We start from the raw sequence: 18,563 nt of genomic DNA on the forward strand, positions 1-18,563 counted from the left end.
GACAATGAGCAACGAACGAAGATTCCGACGGAAAATTCATCGGGCATCGATGGAACTGAAAATCTCACCGACTGTTCTTTCTTTCTTTTCTTTTATTTTTTGCAGGTATTGCGTGTTTCTCTTCTCGTTTTTCCTCGTGGGAATTTGCCCGTTTTTACATAGCTTCTCTGCTATTTTTTCTCAATGTTTCTCAATCTGCAATTTTCTCGACTGATGCAATCTTATCTTGTCCTATGCGCGCGTATCGTCAACACGTTAAATCGTGAATGCGAAACTGTTCGCTCACGGGAGCGCGACGCCAAGATAGTCAAGTGATTAAAAAGCGTGTTTACGATGCCGTCCCTCGGACAGTTCCGAACCCAGCACCAAGCAAAATCCTTGTACCATGCGTTGGTTAAAGTGATCGCGAAGCTCGTGAGAACGCGGAAAATACCGAGGAAAATACAAGGAAATCCGAGAGTCTCCAAGTTTCATCGATAGCAAGAGGAAGAGGAAAACCTCGGGGAGATCCCCGAGCGTCGAAGCGTGTAATTAGCAACGAGAAATATGTATATTGACAATATAGATAGTCCAAGAGAGTAGACGTTTATCACGAGGAAGAAACGACGGAATCGTAGAAATCAACGTCGAAGAAGCGACGAAGGGCGATGGAACAGAGGGCGAGAGAAGAAGAATAAAGAGAAAGAGGAGAGCAGAGAGGAGAAAGTAAGAAAGAGAGTAACAGATGAAGAAGATATAGAGAGATAAGGAACGCGAGATGAGCGTTCTCGTATATTTTCGTTCCATAGAAGAAGCGTAGCGACCACATGTCCCAGCGTTCGGAAACGTTAATTAGAATTCGTGCGGAAAGATCCAATTAGGATCCTCTGTATACCTTGTACATCCCATCTGCGGTTTTGTTGTCGTCGGGAATGTTGGGTAAGGTGGCGACCCTGTACGATTCTGAGCAGCCATGCTGTAAAAAAATGGGCGATAAAAAAATTATGAAATGATGACATCGCAACAAAATATACGAACGATCGACAGGCGATCGAAAATAAATATATGGCAATGTGTATACATGGCAAAATCAAACAAATACGGAAATAATAATAACGAACGCGAGCTAAATTCGCCTCGCAATTTGACATCGGTAAGAAATCGGTTTTATAAATATTTTTATAAATATAACTTTCTGCATAGTACGATTAAGCTCCGAGATATTATTCCGCTCATTATTTCGTTGAATGATAAAAATGATCTCGCAGTGCGAGATTTCGCGCGCTTTTCGCTCTCGAGATATTCCTCGTTCAGCTTTAGAAAAATACTTGAAACCTCTGCATGAAATATACACCCCAAGAAGAATTCATTCGACATCTCCGATGCATCGAAGGCCGTTGTTTACAGAAGTACAGAAGACGATAGAAATCGTCGCCACTTTTCGACGGTTGGTTGCCTTTTACTCTGCGATGTTCGCAACGATCCGATAAATCATCAATCCCTCCCCCCTTCCGCTATTTTCTTCGCTAGCAAGTAGAAAACTATGAAGAAACGAGAAACGACACAGATACCGGCGACTTTCCGTAGATGTTAGCGCACGATGTCGACCGGATTTTTTCTCTTTTCAAATTCATGTTTGTGCGCTTGTCTTTATTGAAGATTAATGACCCTGCATTCTTTCCCTCCTCTTCCTCGTATTCTCTCATGTTGACAATACGCATAATTCTACGTGTCATTATCTAAACAAAACGATCAATTTTCCCATAACGGCTGCAATCGTACTAAGCGTCACTGTTCGGCGGAGAAGGCAAGCCTTCTTTCTCTCTTGAAAGAGAGGGCGAGATATAGGACGTAACGAAGAAGAGAAAAGTTCGATTTTCAGGAGCAACGGGGCGTCATCACGTTTGGATAACGATTGCTTCCGGTAACGCTGGCTCAACGGAGGCGCACTCCGGTGTCCAGTGTGCTTGTCCAATGCTCAGTAACATCCGTAGTCGCGATTACGAGAACCGTCTTATCTACTCGCTTTGTCGTCACCGACAAAATTCGAAACTTTGGGCCTACGCTGATAATCAACAAACTGGCCCCGAGGGAGAAAGGAAATTACGCTCCGTCGCTGCGGACGAAACACAGACAACTTTACAACGTGATATTATTTCGCCTCTTTGTTAATAGAAACGCGCACAACACGTGGGTGTAACACCATTCATTGGAACTATGTCGACAAAGATGAGATTTCCAAAGAAAAAAATGTAAAAAGAGAGAAACATCATGCGAGCAGGTTGCTCGTTTCTATTGCGAAATATGTCGATGTCGTTATAAACGGTAAGTTTTTTTTTTTTACGTACAGCGTCAGCTGTTTCCTTTCTTTATTTGACGACAAGTGAGTACGACGACCAAATGTCGTTCGTCACTCTATGTAATATATTTAATATGAACCCTTCGGGAACTCTCCCTTCTACACGAATTCAGATCAACCCTCGGTCATTTCGTCGCTTCATGTGAACCAACACTCGCGCACGCAGATTTATGAACCTCGGTTGAGTCGCGCGACGGTCGTGTCGACCGAACCCCACTCAACCCTTTCGTTACAGAAGAGAAAAAAAAATAGATAAACAATCGGCAAGGAATAATCGTTATAAAGACTAATTAGCAAAAGAATATAACCAACGCTGCATTTAGGTAGTTAGTCCGCGACGGAACGAGGCACGAGCGCGAGTTATTTTTCACAGCCACGTGTGCGCGTGCACTCGATATATCTGGCAGGAATATCGCATAAAAGTGTACGAATCGTGACTGATAATACGCACGCGCGCGCGACTTTGCGCGCTCGTCGATTCGACGATATCACACGCAGCGCGTATACGCGCCGCGTCACAACTCACAGGCAGGCACGGCATACGAGCAAGTGTGCGTACGCACATACGGACGATCAGCGAGGCGCGTGTGTTACGAAATTGCGTAATAATCGTGCTTCCTCAATGACAGCGCGAATGAGTGAACGAGTAAGCGGCGAACAGCGATGGGCCAGAGGTAATGATACCCATGAAATTGATCGTTTACATATACAAGTCAACGCGACGCGCGTGACGGACTGTGCGCGCGCAAACAAAATATTAGGTCATTAAATGTCCGATTTCCTTAAGTACTAAGTTCGATAGTCGATATCTCTGACATTTCACAGTTTTTACAGTTTTCGGTCTTTTTTTTTTCTTGTGAAGGTACATCATCACTCTTTCAAATGTATGTTTTGGTTTCTGATTATCTTCCGAATTGTCTTTGTTACAGCAGTTTTTGTGTAACAATGGATAAGTTAAAAATTCATGTTATCTTCGAATATGAGTTCCGTCGTGGGGAACCAATGCAGTACAGACAACTCGAAATATTAACGAAGTGCTTGGTGAAGATGTGACTGATGAACGTACAATACGTCGATGGTTTGACAAGTTTCGTTCTGGCGATTTTAATCTTTATTTAATAAAATGAGCCACGTTGGTGAGATCCGAGACCAAGGTGGATAATGATGAGCTGAAAGCTGTAGTGTGGAAGCGGATATATTTCAAACTACGCGTGAATTAGCAGCAAGGTTTAACGTTACTATTCCAACAATATTGGATCACTTGAAACAGATCGGCAAGCAATAAAGAAGCTGGACAAGCTGGATTCCGCATGAATTAAACGAGCGTCAGAAGAGAAGTCGTCTCGAAGCTTGCCTTTCTTCACTATCACGACGTAAAAGCGAACCATTTTTACATCGTATTGTTACGTATGATGAACAGCGGATTCTTTTCGACAATTGCAAGTGTTCGGCACAATGATTGGATATGGATGAAGTGCCGAAACACAGTCCGAAACCGAATATTCACGGAAGAAAGCTAATAGTCTGTTTGGTGGTCCAGCGCTGATATTATCCATTACAGCTTCATGAAACCTGGTCAGTCGATTACAACGGATGTCTACTGTAACCAACTAGGCGAAATGATGAAAATGCTTGCGATCAAGCAGCCGAGATTGATCAATAGACACAGATGATTCTCTTGCAAGACAACGTTCGATCACATGTCACACAAACAACGTTGCTCAAACTACAGGAGCTGAACCTGAAAAGTCTCTGTCACCCACCGTATTCACCAGACCTTGTACCACCTGACTATCACTTCTTCCAGGCACCGGACCATTTGTTGCAAGGAAAAATATTCAATTCTCAAGAAGCTGTGGAAAACATCTTCCGCGATTTCATCGTCACCTGCTCTTCAGGCTTCCTCGCTGCTGGAATAAAGAAGCTACCGTTAAGACAGCAGAATTGTACCGATACTTTAGGCGCATACTTGGATTGAATTTCTACTATTTTTAGTTTGAGATATTGGGTTAGCAAATAAGTTGGTTCGGTTTTTGTTTCAGTGTAAGTTTCATGCGGATTCGCTTTTCTTTTCTCAGCGCCATCGTGCAAATCGAATACACACTTGAAAGGTTATGTTTCACTGTTTATGCTGTGCTGTGTTTGGTTTGGCTAAAATCAGTATTGTGTGTGTTGCGTATTTTAAAAAAGGCAAACGAACTGCGGATGCTCATAAAAAGATATGCCGTGTGTATGGAGATGATGCCTTAACAGAACGCGTATGCCAATTTCCGTTCTGGAGATTTCGACGTCAATGATGCGCCCCGCTCCGGTCGCCCGACCGAGATTAATTCAAGTGACATTAAGGCTATAATCGAAGTAAATCCATCCCAATCGGTACGAGAGATCGCTACTACATTGAATATATCCCACACAAGTGTAGAAAAGCATTTGCGCCAGCTGGGATACGTTTCTCGGCTTAATGTTTGGGTGCCGCATCAATTAACCGAGGCTAACTTGACCACACGCATATCCATCTGTGCATATCTTTCGCTACGGAAATGCCAAGAAAACGACCCATTTTTTAAACGGATGGTGACGGGTGACGAGAAATGGGTCGTCTACGATAATGTAACGCGTAAAAGATCATGGGGGCACAGCAGCGAGCCACCGCAAACAACCTCGAAGGCGGGATTGCATCCGAAGAAAATAATGCTCTCCGTATGGTGAGATTTCAAGGGATTTCAAATCTATTACGAACTGTTACCGTCAGGCAAGACGATTGATTCAACTGTGTACTGTTCGCAATTGACGAAATTGAACCAAGCAATCCGCAATCTGGACAGAACGTCCAGAATTGGCAAATCGCAAAAGTGTCGTCTTCCACCACGACAACGCCAGACCTCATACGTCATACGTCATTGACCACTCGGAACAAGTTGCTTCAGCTTGGCTGGGATGTTTTGCCTCATCCTCCGTATTCACCGGATCTTGCCCCTTCCGATTATCATTTATTCTATCGGTCGCTGTAGAACTCTATGAACGGGAAAACCTTTAAGGATAAAGAGGCTGTTAAAAACCACCTGGATTGGTTTTTCGCCGATAAGTTCCAGACGTTTTACGAACGCGACATAATGAAGTTGGTGGAAAGATGGCTAGAGGTCATCGATAACGATGGCCAATATATAATTGATTAAAATTTATCTCGTGTATCAAAAAATTGTGTTTTATTCTACTCTAAAAAACCGAACGAACTTATTTGCCAACCCAATGTACTCGTAATAAACCAAACTTTTGATTCGAAATCGGACATTTCATATTTAACGACCTAATAGTAAAGTGCGGGGAAGTTATGTTTTCGCGATCATAACTGCCGATATGCCGCGTCGTCGGACCTTTATCTAATCGCCGACCGGTAACGAGCCGCCGTCACATAATTAACGTAGCCGCGACAGTAGCAATTGCACGGGTCTCGTGTTTCGTCGATTAGCTCATCCGGTGTGTGGGAATGCCATCAAGTTTTCACGGTCGACGTAACCGCCAATGGCACACGCGTTGGACGGCATTTTACGAAATAAACCAGCCGGAGATTATGCAAAATACTCGGCGATAAAATTGACTATGTCGTCAGGTTTTCTCTTTTTCTCTCTCGAGAGCAACGAAAACGACATTGATATTCGGGAAAGGATCTGCGCTTAATTCTAAAATTTAATCGATTCAAGAGAATTTCCCGAATTCAGCGAATTTACATTTCTCAAGATTTCAAGATTGATCGGAAGGAATTTAATTCTCATCGACTTTTCCCAATTCTCGACCAAGTATTTGAGTGTCTCGAGCTCTGCAACAAACAGCGAGGAACATCGTCGTCGTCATAGTCGTCGTTCCCGATAAAGAGACATACACGTTCAACCGAATTGCATCAAAACACACTTGAATACATAACAACATAAACGCCTCCGTACGAATGAACATGGCGAACAGACGCAACTTCTATACTTTGTATAAATCTCCCTGACAACAATACCCATTGTTATTCGTAAGAGAGTACGCGTAAGAGAGCGCGGATCGAGTTACTGAGCTGCGGCTGGTTCCTAAGGAACGGAAGTGGTCGAGCTTTGGCGGCAGACGCAGGGAAGCACATAGAGCCATAGTGATTAGATCGCGTTCTACGATCGCGTCAACGTGTAGTACCAGCGTGTAGCTTTCGAAACACCTTTTCATTCCACGTTCTGTCTCGCTGCATATCCTTCAAATTAGCTGTATATAATATATTATATATGTCGCGCAAAATTTCTTTTCTTCTTAAATATTAGTGTGATGGTAATCTTATATTATTATTATCTTTGTATACTGAATACACAGAACAACAGTATCAATTTTTACAATGAATTATAGTTCAGATAATATACCCAAAAAAGATCAAACGAAAGGCAAATACTGTTTTAAGTATTTAAGTCGATCTAAAAATAACAAGAAAAACAAAATAAAAATATATAATATTACAGAAATACAAAAATTCAAGATAGAACCTTGTGATAAATTGCACCGACAAGAAATAATGTGGGTAGAAACGACACTCCGGAAAGAGATGAGTGACTTGATTAAACATCCTAGGTAATAAGTCCAAATACGTAGGCCGTCTGAAAAGTTCTCGGCCTAACAATGAAAGAAATTTTTTTGCCGTGAAATATGTTTTATTTTTCAATATAATCTCCTGAAACTTCAATACATTTATTCCAACGTTTTTCCAATAACTCAATACCATTATTAAAGTGTGATTCCGGAAGGTCTGCAAAATATCCATCCACGGCTGCAATAGCTTCGTCATTTGATATAAAACGCTTTCCAGCCAGGAATTTTTTCAGCTTTGGAAACAGATAATAGTCAGAGGGATCCAAATCTGGTGAATACGCTGGATGTTCAAGCAATTCATACTTTAATTCGTTGAATTTTGCCATTGTCAAAACATTTGTGTGAACACGTGCATTGTCTTGATGGAAAACGATTCTTTTCTTCTTTAAAGCAGGTCTTTTCTTCGAATTTTTGCATCCAATAGATCCAAAAGGTTACAATAATATTCAGAGTTAATCGTTTTATCTTTCTGAAGATAATCGATCAACAAAACACCTTTGTAATCCCCAAAAAACTGTTGCCATAACCTTTCCTGCTGATGGAACCGTCTTTGCCTTCTTTGATGCACGTCACCGGTTTCAATCCATTGTTTCGACTGTTTTTTTCGCTCTGGTGTATAGTGGTGGATCCAAGTTTCACCAACAGTTATGAAACGACGCTTGAAATCCATTTTATTTTGCTTAAAACGATCCAAACACGCTTGAGAAATACGCATTCGGATGCATTTTTGGTCAATTGTTAGCAAATGCGGCACCCATCTTGCACAAAGCTTTTTCATATGTAATTCTTTATGCAAAATATTTCCAATTCGTTCTTTTGAGATGCCTATGGCCTCAGTTATTTCACGCATTTTCACTCGCTGATCATCTAACACCATATATATGGACTTGTTGAATGTTTTGTGGTGTAGCAGCAGTTTGTGGACAACCTTCGCGTGAATCATCTTCGAGGCTTGTACGACCAGATTTAGAAAGAGCAGCCCATTTTTTCACAGTGGAAAGTGAAGGTGATGCATTCTTATACACTTTTAACAATTTCGGATGAATTTCTGTTGGTGTTAAATCATCCAAAAGAATTTAATCACTGCACGATATTCAATTTTTTCCATTTTAAAAAGACAATGACACGTCAATATTAAACTGGTGCTACGAGTATATACTACTCGAATGACTTGACAGATCGAAATAAAATTTTACATGGGTTTATATCAGGGATGCCACTTTCCAATACAATTATAGTTTGACAGTTTCTAATGCCATCTATGTGTCAGGCCGAGAAGTTTTCAGACTGCCCTCGTAAGGAGAAAGAATTTATTGGATTTGTTTCGAAAAATGCAAGACAAGGGGGAAAGAATTAAAGAAACAGGTGAACGTTTTCGGTACATTCAAATCGCTTGCAAAGATTTTAGGTTTAGTATCTTTTCTCTTCGATTCATTTTGCTTCATTACTTCAGAAGATTAAACTAACGGGATTAACGATTTTCGAAATGAATCGACCGTACGAAGAACGACGGACGCGGTACTATTTTTGCAGCCGTACGGAGGCATTGACTTGGAGGCATTAAGAATCAACTTTTAATGATTGCGTCGCGTCGCGGCGCTGGCGGCGACGTCGGCGTCGGTGTCGAAAATCGCAATGTTGCGATGGCGGCGCCGCATGCAGGTCGTCGCCAGGGCCGTGGCCGTTTCGAGCATACCGCGAGACACATCTGCGAGACGCGAAATTCCGGCACCACCCGTTTATACGAGGGTAGTCCCAGAAGTACCCGACCTGACGTATAGATGGCGGTTGTTGTTTGAAAAGAATGACTATGGTAGAAAGTACCAACCTTATAAAGCTTAAGTTTGAAGTTTGACGACGCTACGTTGTTTAGTATTTGTTTGGCAGCCATCAATAGTGAACGCTCTCAGTGAATTTGTAAACATGGAAAAAATTGATCATTGTTATGTGATACAATACTTTCATTTGAAAGGCCTCAGTCCAACCAATATGAAAGCGGAGCCAGATTCTACTCTGGGGGAGTCTGCTCCTTCGTTTACAACAGTAAAATATTGGGTGACAGACCCAATTTAAACGAGGCCGTACGAGCTGCCAAGACGAACATCGTAGTGGTCGACCAAATGAGGTGACCACGCCAGAAATGGTGAAGAAAATCCACAAAATGGTATTGGATGACCGTGCGACTGAAAGTGCACAAGTTAGCAGACATGGTAAGCATTTCAAAAAGTGCTGTACATCGCATATTGACTGAAAATTTGGACATGAGAAAGCTGTGCGCAAGATGGGTGCCGCGATTGGAACAAAAACAGCGTCGTGAGGATATTTCAATCGAATGTTCGGCGAAGTTTCGCAGCAATAAAGCCGATTCGCAGCAATTTGCGTCGATTCATAACCATGGATGAAACATGGGTCCATCACTTCACACCTGAGACGAAGGAACAGTCAAAACAATGGGCCAAGGTGGCTTGATTTTGGCTATTTTGAGGAGCTCGACGATTCCCACTATAAACAGGATATCGAAGCTATTGAACATCGCTGGGAAAAGTGTATTGAGTTAAAAGGAGACTATGTAGAGAAATAAAGATATTTTTTCCCAAATTTTTTGTATTTTCTTTGTTAGGTCAGGTACTTCTGGGACTACCTTCGTACATCTCTACGTTTGAACAATGGCGGCAACTGATACACAAACACACACACACGCGCGCGCGGCAAATTTCGTATTTGCAGTGTAGTTTAACTTTATCATACGATCGCCCTCTTTACGGCAAAAATTTACAAGCTCAGAAAGTTCAATAGATACAAATGCTCTGTTGCAAAGAGTCGTCAAGGTTGATTCGTAAAAAGCTCCTGCGAAAGATCGGGGTCTTCAGAGAAATCAATCGAAAGACTTGACCGAGGATACAAAAATTTTTGATATGTATGATAAAAATCGGAGAGATCTCTCTGTATGAATTATCAAGTGCGCTCAAGAGACTAAAAGACGTATCACTTTCCAATCGTGCGCCGACAAACGGTCAGTCAACAGTGATACTGTACTATTCTGACGTAACCGCGCTAATTTCTGCGATAATTTCTACAACTATCCGTCCGTCGCCTTTCTTCCATTCCTACATTTCATTCCCGCGTTTCGTTCCACTTTCTTCGTTTCCGTATCTGTCCACCGCCGCCTACCTCTCTTCTTCTTTATTCTTCTCCTCTCTCTCTCTCTCTCTCTCTCTCTCTCTCCCTCCCTCCCTCTCCCTCTCTCTCTCTCTCTCTCTCTCTCTCTCTCTCTCCCCCTCCCTCTCTCTCTCCCCCCCTCTCTCTCTCTCTCCCCCCCCCTCTCTCTCTCTCTCTCTCTCTCTCTCTCTCTCTCTCTCTCTCTCTCTTTCTCTCTCTCTCTCTCTCTCTCTGGCAGTCACCTGTTCTCGCCGATTCGGCTCTATTTCTCTCGACCACGGATCGATGATGGCGACACGGAATCATCGGTAGAAACGCGCATGCGACCTACGACCTAGCCACCTAACGAGTGCCTCCCACGGAGTGTCACGGATCAATACTCAACTAGGGCACCAGCGAGCATGCACACGTATACACATCTATCCGCAAAGTACACACGCACACACTTTCTCTATCCTTCTCAGAGTGTCTTATCTCGTGTCGTCTTTCGTTTCTGCCTCTCATCTACGCGGCACATACGCACACGTGTTTTGTACGTAGATTTTGCGATTATCGCAGTTTAGATGATACCTTTCGGTCGCTTGGCACCGTTTCCATCCAAACGGTATCGAGATTGATCGTGGATGGACTCGGTATCTCGATATCGAAGGAAGACTATCGAAAAGGGAAGTATCGACATCGGCGCCTCGATACTTCCCTTTTCTAATTAATCTCGGAATTGAAGAAATATACTTCGAGCGAAGAACGAACGATTCATGTTATAATGTATGTTGTTGCGCGTTACATAATGTTTAGACAAAGTTTACGTAACATGCACGAGTGTCCGCAGATATACTGAAAATTGCGCGATATAAACGAGATCCGCATCGAGTGCCCTCGACTTTGCACAATGTAAGACTCATCCTTCATTGAATTAGATCGGTGTTTGACTAGTTTATTTAATTGCCATCCAATTTCTCCGAGGAACTGTTGAGGAAGGATTAGTGCCAATCGATTCAAGATACGCGCCGTCACCTTGTCTGTCTGCGCAAAGACACTTTTTTATCGATTGTATTGTGCATCTCGATACGTTGGCATGGCGGACACACACACACACACACACCTACCCAAGCCGTATTTTCAGATGTTCCCATTATATCACAAAGTGCGCATGTAAAAATAATTTTTTCTTCGTTTGCGCCAAAATGAAGAAAATACTGTGTTATAAAACTTAACACTGCGCTACACACTGAGAAAAAATTGTATTAAAATTAAAGAAATATTTGTTCGAATACGACGACGAATACATTTATTCAAACTAAGCGACTAATTTCTATGAAGTAAAATACAGAGGTTTTCTCTGAATGTAAACTTTTTTCTTGAATTCTAGAAAATAATTATTTAATTTAAATAAATGTATTCACCTTCATTTGTTCGTATTCGAACAAATATTTGTTTAATTTTGATACAATTTTTTCTCGTGTGCACTCGAATCACCATGCTTCGGCAAGTTTGTGGCGTTGTGACGTTGAAGAAGACGCCGAGAGAAGGCGATTTCGTAAGCCTTATATACGCGACGGACTAAATTATTTATGAGAATGACGCGCACTCGCACGCGAGACGCGTGCCTCGTCGTGCTCTAATCGATATTATTCAGCTCGCGTACCTCGCGATATATCGCTGATAATTTAAGAGGTCTGTTTGCACGACCGTTGAAAATGTCTAGGTAGTCGGCCACTGCGATGCCCCGCTTTACAATGGAGAAAATATTATTTATCACGTACGATCAATTTGATCGAAATTTTTCGTCAAGGAGCGAAGTTCTGGTCTTCGTTTGAGCAATAAATATTTATCGACATATGTTGCTTGCACACGGTCGAAACATTCGCAAGAAAGCATAAAAGCATCGGAGATACTCTTCGCGCTGAGGGAGAGACGCGATTAACGCGTATCGTCGAGTCGCCCAAGTTCCCAGCCCATTAGATCGTCCTTTCAAATCGGAGTTAATGAGACTAATAGGTTATAATAAATATAGTATAATCAAACGCGCAGACGTCGTACACGTCTTACAATGTCAGATAGTCTCAGGTCGTCAGACGAAACTCACGAGTGATTCCTTCGAAATTCATCGATATGCTTCAAACTCCCATTGGGACGCTTTTCTTTTTCAATTATTGAGACTTTATCGATAAACGTGAACGAAGATAAGCTACGTCGAATGCGACTACTGTGCATTGAATTGAATTGGATTTTGACTCAACTTGGTAATTGCTTAATTGTAACTACGAGATTTTAGGATCACGAAAAAAATACACTTTACGTAATATAAAATATGTAGTAAAAAAGTACATATAAAAAAGGCAGTTAACCCTTTGAGGCATAGTGGTAAGTATGCTTACCACCTACGTATTTATTCTCACATTTTCATGAAATATTTCATATTTGAGGGATTCTTGTCGGGTCTTTTACGTTTTTTAGCTTCTGATATGATATGGGAACATGATATGGGAAAGGTTAAAAAGTGTTTTGCATAAGTTGCCCATCTATTATAAATAAACAAAGTTTGTTTGAAAAATATACATTTTTACAGAATAAAATCATTTTCCACGAACTGTGAGTGAATTTTTCGTTCAAAATCAAGATTTGAGGATTTTTTGGGTCGTTGATTACGAATCTGAGGTACACATTCTAAAATTCATTTTCCAAGATGGCGGATCATAGAATGTGCATAAAATTAGCTAAAGTTGTACTCTGGTTAGTTTTTGAGCTCGCTGATTACGAATCTGAGGTCCAAATTGTAAAATTTATTTTCTAAGATGGCGAATCATAAAATGTTTATATGATTAGCAGAAATTGTACTTTGGTTAGCTTTCAAGGTTGCTGATTACGAATCACCGATGTCACCGAAATTATCGGGATTTTTCATATTTGCGTCCGCCATCTTGAATTTCGAAAATCTGATAACGGATTCATCAGCGACCCCTGTATATAAATTTTCATATGATTCGGATTTTCTGAAAAATACATGTCTCGAAGGGTTAATCAAGATCAAACAAATCGCGGACGATTTTCGGTTTGATCCATTCTTCTCTATACAACAAAGCGAAAGAAGAGATTTTCGTTCGTCGGCAAACTGACACAACGATCGGTACTTTTCCACAGACCAGCGGAGGATACGACAGACACAGACAGGTGCATTCCATAGCATTCGTCTGCTGGTCGATATTCGGCCGACGATCGCACTTAACCCGCGCCGAGAAGGAGCGCACACGAGCGCTCCTATACGCCACGGCGTGGTGTGCGACAACGGGCCGACTGGCCTTGCACGCACCCCTCGCACGCATGCATTACTTATTCTCCCGCAAGCGAAAGGGGGAGGGAGAGAGGGGAGAGAAAGAGAAATCGGCGTAACGTCATGCGTGCGTGGCACAGGACGTTTTACGAATTGGGTCAAGAGGGAGAGATTGGTCATTTAACTCGAGAGCCGCGCTCCTACGTGAGCGACGTGCGCCCCTGCGCCGCGCATGTCGCGAGTGAGATGCGGCAGAGACGCGACGACATTTTTCCTTATCTTCGGCTTCAAAACATCACTTTCGTCGCCGACGGCAGCGACGTGCTCGCTGTTTGGGAAAACACGCTGACCACCTGACTGGTTTTCTTTCTCTTTTCATGATAGTCACGAAAACGAGCCACGCGTCGCGTTGCAACGAGACCTGGTCCAAGCGGACGGACGATAGAGATGTGCGAATCAAGAATTTTTATGTCGAATTGAATCGAATCGTTAAAAAATTTAACATGACTATTAAACATGCAAATGATGATGGAAGATTTTAATATGAAAGGGAATATTGATATGGTAATATCATCTTAAAGTAAAATATATATTTAAATAATTAAAGTGATTTATAATTAAGTTATTAATTATAAGTTAAGTTAATGGTACAAGTTAAGGGTTTAAACATACAGGCCCAGATGGCCCGTTTTGTAGCTGATGCACGCAAACGATAATGTATTTGATTCCTATTCGAATTATTCGGATTTGAATCATAAGGATTCGGATTTGAATTCGAATAATTCGCACATCTCTAACGGACGAACGAGCGAACGAGCGAACGTTCTTCGCCTGCTTGCCAGATAGCAAAATTAAAATGCGGAATCGCGTGCTGATGTCAAATTTTCTCTCTTTATCTCCCCCTCCTTCCTCTCTATCCCCATCATCCTTTTACTTTTTTGGAAAAACGGAAACGGTGATATTCTTCGCGTTTCGACATCCTACGGTATAGAAATATCTCGTTGTATAATGTCGATATTCCACGACATTGTCCGTTTATCTGGAAAAACTTTCGATTTCATTAGCCGTGACGAAATTTCCCAACCATCTTTTCCTTGTTGTATTTCTGCCGCGAATGCGGCAGGGATTTATCAGGCATTACACGTATCTCTAGAAACGAACACTTTTTTTTTTCATACGTCTATCTGTCTTATCTAATCCATCTATCTATTAGTTTACGTTCTCCCTCGATTTAATACTTCCGCGAAGTAATAATCCACCAATGTGCGTGTATTCGTGAAGATGAGAACAAGGAAGGAGAGTAAACAAGGAAGAACGTCGTGCGCAAGTATTAATCAACTCGCCAAGCAGCGTTTACAATAACCACGAGAGAAGCGAAGTAAGTTTTAAACGAACCGAGTTCACATTACCGACCCGACCATGTGACGCTTTCTCAACTCGTTTCGCTCTCAGATTTGTTATTTTAATTCGGTTTCCCGTAACATGTACACATTGAGCTCCAATTATCCGAGACTGCGGAATCACTTATTGATCTTGCGAATCGCGAGGAACCGCGAAGTACATTCTACATTACGTCTTGATCAAATGTCGTGTTAAAGCGATTCGCAGCAAGCAAAAGGACAGCGAAGAATCGCGTCTTTCTGTCTCTCTCAGCACATTTACGTCAAACGATTAGAATTAGCGATTAGAATTTCCGACGGATTCGAAAGAAGACGAATAGAAAAATCAAACTTCTCGAATTCAGGAAAAGCGAAACGCGAGAACGGTTGCAAGTTTGTGTAGAGCGCATTTGTCTAACAACGGAGGATGATCTCTGAAAAACTGTTCAAATATGCTCGTTCAAAGTGGTCGATCGACGTGCGCGGCATCTAACCTGCACGTAAACACACAGTAATTGCGTTAATAATTTACGATGCTGTAGAAAAAGAGTATCTTGCGAGACAGCGCGCTTTTCGAACGGCGCGGCATTGATCGTCGAGAATTTTCTGAGTGCCGAGGAATTTTCTCAATTCTGGCTCGTTTCTCGCGGAGGAAATACCTTCGCATACTTTTACATTTCTTCTTTTTACACATTGATAGCCGGTAGAATAAAATATTGCTTCCTGCAAATTGCAAGTGTTCAACTGGTAAAGTAAAATTTTACGTTTCTGAAGCACTTGCACTTATGTAAAACAAGTTTTTGCACCATAATATTGTATATCTTGTTTAGTACTACGTCCGCAAGTGAATAATATTTTTTATCATCAACGAATTTTTGCGTAACGCAACTACACCGACTGTCACCGACTGTTAATATACAGGGTGTCCCATTTTATTTTTGACAGTCAAATATCTGGAAAAATATGGAAAATATGGAAAAATGTTTCAGATAAAAGTTGTATGGTTTCAACGGGGACATAAAATAGCTATATCAGTTTGTTTACAGATGACGCCACTTTTAAAATATCCACTGATCATTACTTTTCTTAAATGGAAATCCGAATTTTTTATGATGCCATCCTTTTCCATCAATTAATTTGTCGAACGGTTTTTGTCTGAAACATTTTTTTATTTGCTTAATATTTTTTGAGATATTTAAGCGAAACTTGTTAACTTATCGACTTTCGGAAATTTCAAAATTATTAAATTGACTCATCAAAAAGTTAGGGCGCTGATAATGTTACAATTCTTGAGACTAAATAGAGTAAAAAAGCCTAGTACCATTTTTTCTTCCGATAAACAGTTAACGAGATATCGTAAGTTAAATATGAAAAATGTTACCAAGTTTTTCTGAAATATCTCAAAAAATATTAGGCAAATAATAGAATGTTTCAGACAAAAGTTGTTCAAATCAATTGATAGAAAAAGATGGTATAATAAAAAATTGGAGTTTCCGCTTCAGAAAAGTAATGATTAGTGAATATTTCGAAAGTGGCGCCATCTGCAAACAAACTGTTACAGTTTTATTTTATATCTCCCTTGAAACCACACAACTTTTGTCTGAAACATTTCTCCAGATCTTCCATATTTTTCGAGATATTTGACCGTCAAAAATAAAATAAAGGAGACACCCTGTACATTTCGTTATATTGATTTGCGCGAATCACGATTATGCGCAAACAGATTATGATTCGTTACAAACGTGCGATCGAATAGAGCGACATGAATATTAATAATAAACTCAATTGACTCACCGAGAGGTCAGTAACTTTGAGTCAAGTCGAATTAGTTTTTATTTCCACGTTCAATCGACAAAGATAAGGATCCTCGGAAGATCTACGAGTGCGATAATAAAAAGACAATTGTCGCATCGAAATGAATAATGTAACAAGATCACACGAGCGAGGTACCAGTCGACTTTACATACAGATAGCGTTTGTGATAAACTAGTCGGGGGGCAAAGAATCAACTCCGCGGTTGCGTATAATCGCTCAACGTCATCAGAACACTTCGTCTTCTAATATTAACCACCAGTTATCATCGTCACCAGAGCGTCATCGTCGACGTTTGTCGCGGTCGGCAAGTTCGAAGCTTCCTCGCTCGCACTTCTTTTTTATCGTTGCCACTGTTTGCGAAGAAAAGAGAAACCGTGTTTCGACTTCGGTTCAGTTGTTTTCGTCTCGAATTAAATTTGGCTTGAGTTCGTTGTTGTTCCGGAAAAGTGTGCTCAAGATCAAAGCACCGGAAAGCGGAAATTGAAGTTGACGCACACACCAGAAATATAATCTCTTTGCTTCATTCAGAAATGATAAGAAAAGCACGGGATAAGCCATGTGCTTTCCCCCCCATTTTCCGGCAATGCAAATTCAGCTGCTCGTTATCGTTGTTGCGTGTACACGCGTGTGCACGGCTGTGTGTGTTGGTGGTTCGCGAAGGCAAATATAAACAAATAAGTTGGAAAGTTCAAAATCCCCTCCTTTTCCATCGCGATATCCGGGCCGATTCGCAATGTTGCGACAGCGAGACGAGAAAGCGCGGGTCGAGGTTCTGTGATTAAAATTGGATTTTCGTCTATTCTTGTCCGGCCGTCCCTGAGGGTCTTTGAGACATTGAACGTATTTATGTCACACCCGTTCGAGAGGGGGGCTGGCTTCCTCCTCGCTCGTGTGTGCATCGTCATCTGGCGTTCTTTTTCACCGGCGGCGGCGGCGCGACGTGATCCGTTTATTCGTGTTCGATACGAGAGTATACACATGTGTGTGCGTGTGTGTGTGTGTGTGTGTGTGTGTCCGATTAATCGATAAGTGTGTACACGTCAGCAAAAGAAAGACAAATTCGACTCGGGACGTTTCCGTATGTATGCACGCATACACGTAAACACGTATTCGTACTCATGTTATCCACACGATATATCTCGCTAGTCAGCACTTCGCGCCGCGTTAATGGCACTCGGTCTTGCTTATTAAACCTTTGCGTTGAAATAACGATAGTCTCTAGCAGTCTTTCTCGGCAAGAAACAACGAGCTACATTCACGGTGAACAAACGAAGACACACTGAAACTTCAACAATGTGCCTCTGCTCGACTGTTATTTTTTTCTTCCTATTTCTTCAAATCTTTTGGCTTTTCCCATTAGAATTTAGAAATTCGCACAACTTGAGTATTCAGATCAATTCAGATCAAACAGGTCAGTGTTGCTGACGAGAGCTTTCCGTGATATTTCTGACCGCGATTTGCAGGATATTTAATAGTTTCTCCCGTACAAAATTCTTTTCTTTTCTTTTTTCTTTTTTTCGTTCAACTTGATCGCAATGCAAAAGATTAAGAAATGTTGCACGAGGAATAGTCATAGCGCGGCGATTTGACTCGGTGGAGCACTTAGACATTACTCAGACCAAATATGGGGATAAATATTGATCCAGCTGACGCGGGAACGTTACAGCTTTCGATCTTTCCGAGAATAGCATCGAGCTGCTGTTGCTTCACGACGATGGCGATTAATTCCCGCGTAAGCGTACAGTTCCGCGTATGGCGCGCGCGCGCGACGTCAAAATTATCGTCGTCTCTCTCGTTAATTACATCTCGCAATTTATACAAATCGACCTCGCACGCGAGTACGTACACATGCATGGAAATTTTCACGATATACAATCACTTGCCTTTACAAGTGTTCTCACGACAGTGCGCGACACGCGATCGGGTTAGCGTGCTCGCACGCTTATTATTGACGGGCAGCGACGGGCTTTCATCTAGAGATCGGCATCGA

General features: G+C 41.7%; 1 protein-coding gene across 5 annotated transcripts in view; it reads right to left on the bottom strand.

The window, feature by feature from the left end:
- Atpalpha (sodium/potassium-transporting ATPase subunit alpha) overlaps positions 1-18,563 on the bottom strand; it is a 53,850-nt gene that overhangs the window by 24,725 nt on the left and 10,562 nt on the right. For 4 of the 5 annotated variants that reach the window (XR_003113790.1, XM_011140000.3, XM_025304334.1 and 1 more), the window contains exon 2: positions 875-955. The exons of the other annotated variant lie outside the window; for it this stretch is intronic. Coding sequence is in view for 3 of the 4 variants with exons in the window: in XM_011140000.3 (XP_011138302.1) it covers positions 875-955 (81 nt within the window). In the remaining variant the exon portion in view is untranslated. The remainder of the gene's footprint in view (positions 1-874; positions 956-18,563) is intronic. 5 annotated transcript variants of the gene reach the window in all.

Source organism: Harpegnathos saltator, unplaced genomic scaffold, assembly GCF_003227715.2.
Source record: "Harpegnathos saltator strain DR-91 unplaced genomic scaffold, Hsal_v8.6 scaffold60, whole genome shotgun sequence".
NCBI classification, from domain to species: domain Eukaryota; kingdom Metazoa; phylum Arthropoda; class Insecta; order Hymenoptera; family Formicidae; genus Harpegnathos; species Harpegnathos saltator.